At 46.9% G+C, this 7,169-nt stretch overlaps 1 protein-coding gene across 1 annotated transcript in view; it reads left to right on the plus strand.

The window, feature by feature from the left end:
• Window positions 1-5,583, plus strand: part of LOC104466403 (choline transporter-like protein 5) — a 35,676-nt gene extending 30,093 nt beyond the window's left edge. The window contains exons 18-22 of the mRNA XM_010079799.1: window positions 949-1,022; window positions 2,790-2,860; window positions 4,261-4,349; window positions 4,966-5,050; window positions 5,386-5,583. Coding sequence (XP_010078101.1) covers window positions 949-1,022; window positions 2,790-2,860; window positions 4,261-4,349; window positions 4,966-5,050; window positions 5,386-5,498 — 432 coding nt within the window. The 3' untranslated portion in view covers window positions 5,499-5,583. The remainder of the gene's footprint in view (window positions 1-948; window positions 1,023-2,789; window positions 2,861-4,260; window positions 4,350-4,965; window positions 5,051-5,385) is intronic.
• The last annotated feature ends 1,586 nt before the right edge of the window (window positions 5,584-7,169 follow it).

The raw sequence follows: 7,169 nt of genomic DNA on the forward strand, positions 1-7,169 counted from the left end.
ATATCAGCCTGTTTCATGTTGCACGTTGACGACGCTGCTGTCTAGAGGCAGTATTTGAATAAGGTGGTCAGAAGGCATGTGGTGCCTGTATTTCCTCCTGAAAGACAAAAGCACAAATTCTGCTAGCAGTAGCAGTGATGTTACACTAAAATAACCCTTCTTAGCTTCCAGAAGAGAAATTCCAGATTTTCACCTCAATGAACGTGCACGCATCTCAGCCTAGGATGTTCTGACCTGAAGCAGTGTCAGCGACTGGTGCAGCAGCGGAGGCGGCTGCAGTGGGTCCGTTATAACCCATCTCGTGCAATTGATGTTTCCAGTTAATGCCATCTTGAAGAGACGTGTTCTTGTCAACCGTCTTGTTTACAGTTGGTAAACTGACTGCACTGCGAGCTGTTCCAGTGTATCGTACCCTTGTGGACACTGTTTCAGGAAGAAGAAATGTTTTTGTTCCTGAATAACGTTAGCTGCTGCACTTTATGCTGATGCAAACGCACTGGCCTCGATGCTGGTATTGCTGATTTCTTGTTAAGCGAAAGCAGCGTCAGGTCCCAGGAGATACCCACAGGGGCAACTCACTTCTGCTCTACCTGTTCCTATCCACTGACTGTAAATCTAGTGCAGGTAACTAGCAGAGCGAGGAGAAGCCCTCAGCAAGTACCTTGTTTGCTCTTCGTGGTAAGCTAAGTACTGACTCTGCTGCCTGCAGGGTCACAAGGGGTGGCAGGCTCATCACCAGGCGGTTGGAAGGGGAAGATGGATAATGTTCTGTCCCAACCTGGTGGGAGGCAATGAGAGGTAGCAGGTGATGGAGGGAAGTGCTTTATGTTCATCTGAGTCTCAAGGCCAGGTATTAGAGGGAACTATACATTGCACGCGGTAGGATTCTGGCATACAAGGAGGTATCCCGATTATTTAAAATACTTAACAGCTCCTATTATTTTGCAGATTGCCATATACGGTAGAAACTTCTGCACCTCGGCAAAGGAAGCATTCTTTCTGCTCATGCGGAATGTCGTGAGGTAAGGGGCCATCTCCCAGTTCATGAAAAGGTTGGGATTTCCTGCTCTTGCACCCTAAGGACACACTTCTTTCCTCTCCCCTGTTTCCTCCAAGTGTTACTGTGAGCTGCCTCTGTCCTCAGACCCTTGGCGTGTAGCAGCAGCCTGTCCGGCACAGCAGCCTCTGCAAAGGGGATATAATCTAACAGTTGTGTTGTGATTGCTCTTTTAAATCCATAAACACCCAGTAGCTGGTAACAGTACCTCCAGGGAGCCAAAGGAGCCCCTGGGAGGAGATGCACGGATATACGGGAGCGGGGCGCATCATCCGCTGAAGGAGGGTTCCCGAGCTTTGGCCCCCTCCCTGTCTGTGAAAAGGAAAGGGAAAAGACCGAAATCTCCTGATTTATCCAGAAAGCTTACGGGGTGTCAGGGGGTGGCAGTAAAGAAGACAAAGTACTGTGCTTTGTAAGCTAGTATCTTTAACATACCCGCATCTCCCTGGGCGCTGGGAACCCCCTGGCCCTTTTCCCCACCACCAGGGCTGCTGCCAGCCCCCTCGTCTCCTCGGTACTTTTCTTCGTTGCTCCTGGCTCTTCCTGTACTGCTGTGAGATCAAAACACAATGGGAGGATAACTGATGATGCAAGAGCAGACAGTCTAATTACCAGGCAGGAGACACGGTGGAACTGGTTCCGTGGTTTAAATTATTAACTGGAGGATGGGGAGGAGAGGAGCAGAGAGGGAGGCTGAAAGACAGGAAAGTTGAATAAATGCTTCAGAAAGGAGAGGAGAGGACTGGAGGTGGGAGAATGGAGGGCGTTCACCCTCCTACCCTGCTTTGATACCAGTCCATCGGTGTCCACCCCATGTGCAGTCGGAAAGAGGAGCTGCCGTCGTTCCCCGTCAGAACATCGTCTCGCTGTCCTTTGTGCATTTGCTCTCCATCAGGAAGAGCAACAGCTAAGAGCCAGGCTTATCATTTTATTGTTTGGAATGGAGATTTTTTTTTGTCTTGTGTATTTTGCTAATTCTGAATTCTGACAGGTTAATGGTGATTTGTTCTGTTTAATATTTCTTGACGCGGATCTTTCGTGTTAGTCACTGCTGGGTATTACCACAGCCAGAGCCTTCAGCACTGTCGAGAGGCTGATGGTACAAAGCTCATCTTCCAACCCGTTATTTACCCGCAGTTTGTGATCAGACAGGCTGGCAGGATTTTGAGCAGAAACTCCCTGCTGCTGCTTTCCTGAGGGCTGCAGATTTACTGTCCATTTTTCTGACTACCTTCATTCGTTCACCTGCAAGGGTCTCCCTGCTTTGACGCCTCCCCCGTTCCGTGCTGTGCCGTGGTGTCTCAAAACGGGAGATTTGTCAAGCTGTGGGGTCATGAAATGTGGCCAGATAGGACCACCAGCAATCTACACAAACATCGCTTTTTGGTGTGGCGCGGACTTTGCCCCTTCTGGGCTGGCTTGTCTGTGACCCTGGTAGAAAGGCTGAAATAAAAATATTTTGATGTTTTGATTTGTTTTTGACCAGCAAGAGCAATAAACAGCCTTCACGTACTGCAGCAGTATTGGTGCATTAAAGCCTGGCTCCACAAGAGGCTCGGTGCTTTTTTGCCTTGTGGATTCGGCTGTAACAAAGCCCACGTATTGTCAGCCTGTGAAAACCGCAGAAGACAGCTTCGTGGTTGTGTTTGGTCAATTATCCGTAGATTTAAGGAGAAAAAACACAAATGTCTGGTTTGTGATGTTTATATATAATTTGTCCTTTGCTGAACAGAGTTGCGGTTCTGGACAAAGTTACAGACTTCCTTTTATTCCTGGGGAAAATTCTCATTGCTGGTGGTGTAGGTAAGCTGGGTGATTTTTTTCCAAACCAAATGTTCTATTTTCTGGTGCCTACAAGTGTGCCTGCCATATTCCTATATGCTTAGTTATCCAGCTGGAGGTTCTCATTGGTCTGTTGGGGAGCTGTTCTGTGTTTCCAGGATTGGCAAGACTGAACTAAGGTTTTTTTCCTCCCCTCCTCGCCCACCCCCCGCCCCGCCATGTGTTGCTGGCAGCATCTTTTCCACAATTGCTTTTACTGCTCTTGCACCTGTTGCTGGCAGAAGGACTTCTGCAGCCAAAGCATCATATCACATTGGATCCAACTAGATTTGCATCCAGTAAGTCAGACACAATTGGTTCTCCTTTCATAAGAACTGAACAAAATTACAAATGAGATTCACCTGGTAGCAGACAGCGTATGTACAAGAGGAGCTGGTGCAGGTCTGCTGGAGATGCGCCTGAAGCTCTGCTGTATTCAAGCCTGTGGTAGCTACAAGCTATAGTAAAAGAAATAAAATATTTCTAACATCCTTATAGGGTTTTCTTAGTTATCAGTAAATACCAAAATATATTATTAGTGTTTTTCTGTGGTGGAAAAGTGATTTTTTTTTAAAATGAAGCACTTTCAGAAATTCAAGTTGGCAGTATTCCCTTATGGTTTTTCTAAATCGTCACAGCAGTTTCAAAACATTATTTTGCAAATAACCATGTTTTGTATTAGGTACACTTTAAAAGATTACTAATGAATCATATTTTAAACAAAAGTTGAAAATTAGTACCAAGAACAGATCTAAAATATTTTTTCATTACTGTAGAATGACTTTCAAACTGGGGTAGCAAATTTGATTTGAAACATCTTCTCTGAAATGTAAGCCATGAAATACGAAATTAATTCATGTCATCATCCTCTTCAAGAATAAATTCTTTGGGTGATTTGTGCTGTAGATGTGTTACTGTGTTCTAAAACTGCTGTTGTGCTTATCACCAGTACTGCCATTTCTCCTTTTATTCTGCGATGTTTAAGTATCTCTTCAAGCAGTAAAATTTAAAGCAGCAGAATTTTTCTCACTCTTTTTTGTTTTAGCAAAGATCGACGCCATGGTCTTCATTAGCTCATGTCATTGTCTCGTTTATCATTATTTATTAATTTTGCAATTAAACCCAGTAGAATGATGAGACAGAGCAATTCATTAAAGTCTTTCTGGGCCCATCAATATCTTTATGGGAATTGATTCATTTACATATCTCTTCTGTCAGAACACAGATCCAGCAGATAATTAGTGTTGATTAATTTACTGTTTACAAACTCTTATTTAAGCCAGCCCCGGATCTGTGGTCTGTTTGCATTGTCTCATCCGTTCTGCGGGTGTCAGGGGGTCGGAGCCAGCGTGGGTACCGCTGACCCTCTGTGCTTCTTGCAGGTGTCCTGGCGTTCTTCTTCTTCACGCAGAGAATACCGGTCTTTGCGCAGGAAGCGCCGACGTTGAACTACTACTGGGTGCCGTTGCTGGTAGGGCATCCATCAGATCTCCGGAACATGGGGCAGCCTGGGGGGCTCAGGCAGCTCCACGCAGGGTCTGGGGCAGCTCCCGTTGCCGTCCTCTCGGTGGCACACTGTCCAGGCGGTGGGGACTGGTCTGCCGCGCTCCGGTCCTGCGCATCCCTCAGGCAGAAGGGGCACTGCAGGGACCCTGTGCCTTCACAAGACCGCGTTTCACAGCTGCCCTGCTCGGGCTGCCCGGCAGCGGAGGCTGGTGGTGGGATGCTGATGGTGGGTAGCTTCTGATGGAAGGGGCTTGTGATGGGTCCCCTTGTGCAGCCCCTCTGCGCTCTGGAACGTCACCGGAACGAGTGGCTCTTGAGAATAACCCTGAAGGAGTTCAGAGGGTTGTTGGCGTATGTTCTCTTTGGGGGTTGAAGTGGCTCTAGTTTGGCAGCTGGGGAGCTGGGTGTGTTAGGACACAGCGTCTTGAACCTGTGATCCCTTCCCGCAGCAGCAGCAACCGTCGGCAGAATTACAGAGCTGCCACTGGGTCCTCCTGGATCTGCTCAGCAGCCTGGGCTTCTGGTGCTGCCACGTTGGGCCAGGCTGACTCTGGGGTTCTGCTGTGCTTTGTTTCTTGTAGACGGTCATTATTGGCTCCTATCTGGTTGCACACGGGTTCTTCAGCGTCTATGCAATGTGTGTCGACACGCTTTTCCTCTGCTTTTGTAAGTACTGCGTTTCCTTTCACTTCCACGTGTTTCAGAAAACTTCCACCTCTACTGCCAAACCAAAGAATTGGAGAATGAAAAGGATATATTGCTGTCATTTAAAAAAGGCTAGGTGTTCGTGTCTCTGCTTTGTGTAAAAGCTCTTCTGATTTGAGAAAGTAGAGATTTTGTAGTGTCCATCAACTCAGCAATACAGCTAAATTGCATGGTTTGAGATTTTTTTTTTTTTAATGTTGTGTCTTTTGCTCTCTCCTTTCCTCAATTTCTGTATCTGTGTGTATGTGGTCGTACTGCTGTTTGCTCTTCTGGCTGCTGTTGCTGTGTAAATTCAGGTGAAGACCTGGAAAGAAACGATGGATCTACAGCAAAACCCTACTTCATGTCAGCCAGCCTGCACCGAATTCTAGGGAAGAAGGAGCTAAGCCCTAAGAAGGCAGTGGGATAACATACACCAGACCTCAACACCTACACAGTGTCACTTTTAAGCAAAATGTGTATAAAGTAGGCAAAAGTAAAAACTGTAAATGATGCTTCTGGTTAATGGGTGATTATTTTTTCCTTTTGCTTATATCTAAAAAAATAAGCAACACTGGTAACATTTAACAAGTTTAAATGCTTAAACTAACAGGTGTGAAAACAAGGCCACGTTTTAGTTTATAGAGTGCCTATGAAAAGGAAAATGTAAATTTGAAGCTTTTTTAAGTCTATAATTATGTTTTAATAACTTTTTTAACACAAGTTGCTGCCCTAGATGACAGCAGTTTTGATAATGTTTCTATTTATAAGTGTATATTTGTAAAAGAAATTCAGGCAATTTTTTGAAAGCACTAACATATAACCTAATTAGCCATAAAATAGTTTGGGACTCTCTAGTTAACCGGGAGATGGTACTAAGTTTGTAAATATGGTGCTATGATTGTATCTTTTTGTACCGGCTGTTTCGCAGCTGTTTAAACTGTGATTATACATGCGTTCATGGTTCCCCACACTGGAAATGGAGTGATACTGTAATCACATCCACAGCTGCGTCTGTTGAGAGGTGACGGTGCCCTGCAGGTCCCGAGGGAGGGGGTCAGAGAGGACGACAGTTGATGCTGCTTGAGGTGGAGTGTTCTGTGAGGTGTCCTCCAGAGACGCGTCCCGCTGCGCTTGGGGCAACCTGCGGCTCCCACAGATGGGGTTTCGTCTGGGAGCCGATCGTGAATGTATCACTTTTATCTGATGTCGAAGAGAGATGCGCTTGTGTTAATCTCCCCCGGTCTTTAACGAGTCCCTCGTAACATGTTCTGCATTGTTTGGAGGTTGAGCTTCACTGAAAGGCAAACTGAATGCAGCTTTTTTTCCTGGGAAGAAAGTCTTGGCGGTGTATGTGCGTGAGGAATTCCCTTGCCTTTGCCTGGCTCGGAAGGGCTCCTTGGGGAGCCGCTGCAGCGGCCAAGCGGTGCTGAGGGCGGGCGGGCTCCTTCGGCGCGTCTCCAGGCTCTTGGTGGCTCACGCAGGGAGGTCTTGAGACATTGAACTCAAGTCTTCTCATGATACAGGATGAATTATTTAGCTACTGAAAGATGCTCCAGAAGATTTAGTTTGCTTTTTGATTAATAAATTTGCCCGGTTGGTACAAAATCTGTTGGTAGGAAGCACACTAGCATCCTGATCAGTTTTATGACCCCATCAGTAGAGCTGTGTGTCACTGTGGCTGGTGACCGCGCTGCTCCTGGAAGAGGTCCTACACTGGGGCACCTCTACGGGCTGCTGCTGCCACGCGTGGAGCTGGAAAGGTTTTAGTTTGTTACCACCATGGATGTCCAATGACCCAGCCATTCTGAGGCCGGCCCCTGGTTGTCGTGGACTCCACCGTCCCAAACGAGGTGTTCTGTTACTGTCTGCCTTCCAGGAGCAGCACGTGCCATGCCACTGCCAGAGCTGTTCCAGGAGTTCAGCGCTTGGAAATGCTTTTCTAGCTGCAGGACTCCATTGGTGTCACAAAGAGAAAGGCAACTTCCTTCCCAGATGGTCTGAATGCTCGTTTCGGGGAAAATTCACTGATGATCCACATCCCAGAGTGCTTTTGCTCTCTGACATACGGCTGCAGGTCATGATGCCTGCCATCACTGCG

The sequence above is a fragment of the Pterocles gutturalis genome, unplaced genomic scaffold (assembly GCF_000699245.1).
Source record: "Pterocles gutturalis isolate BGI_N339 unplaced genomic scaffold, ASM69924v1 scaffold25534, whole genome shotgun sequence".
Taxonomy (NCBI): domain Eukaryota; kingdom Metazoa; phylum Chordata; class Aves; order Pterocliformes; family Pteroclidae; genus Pterocles; species Pterocles gutturalis.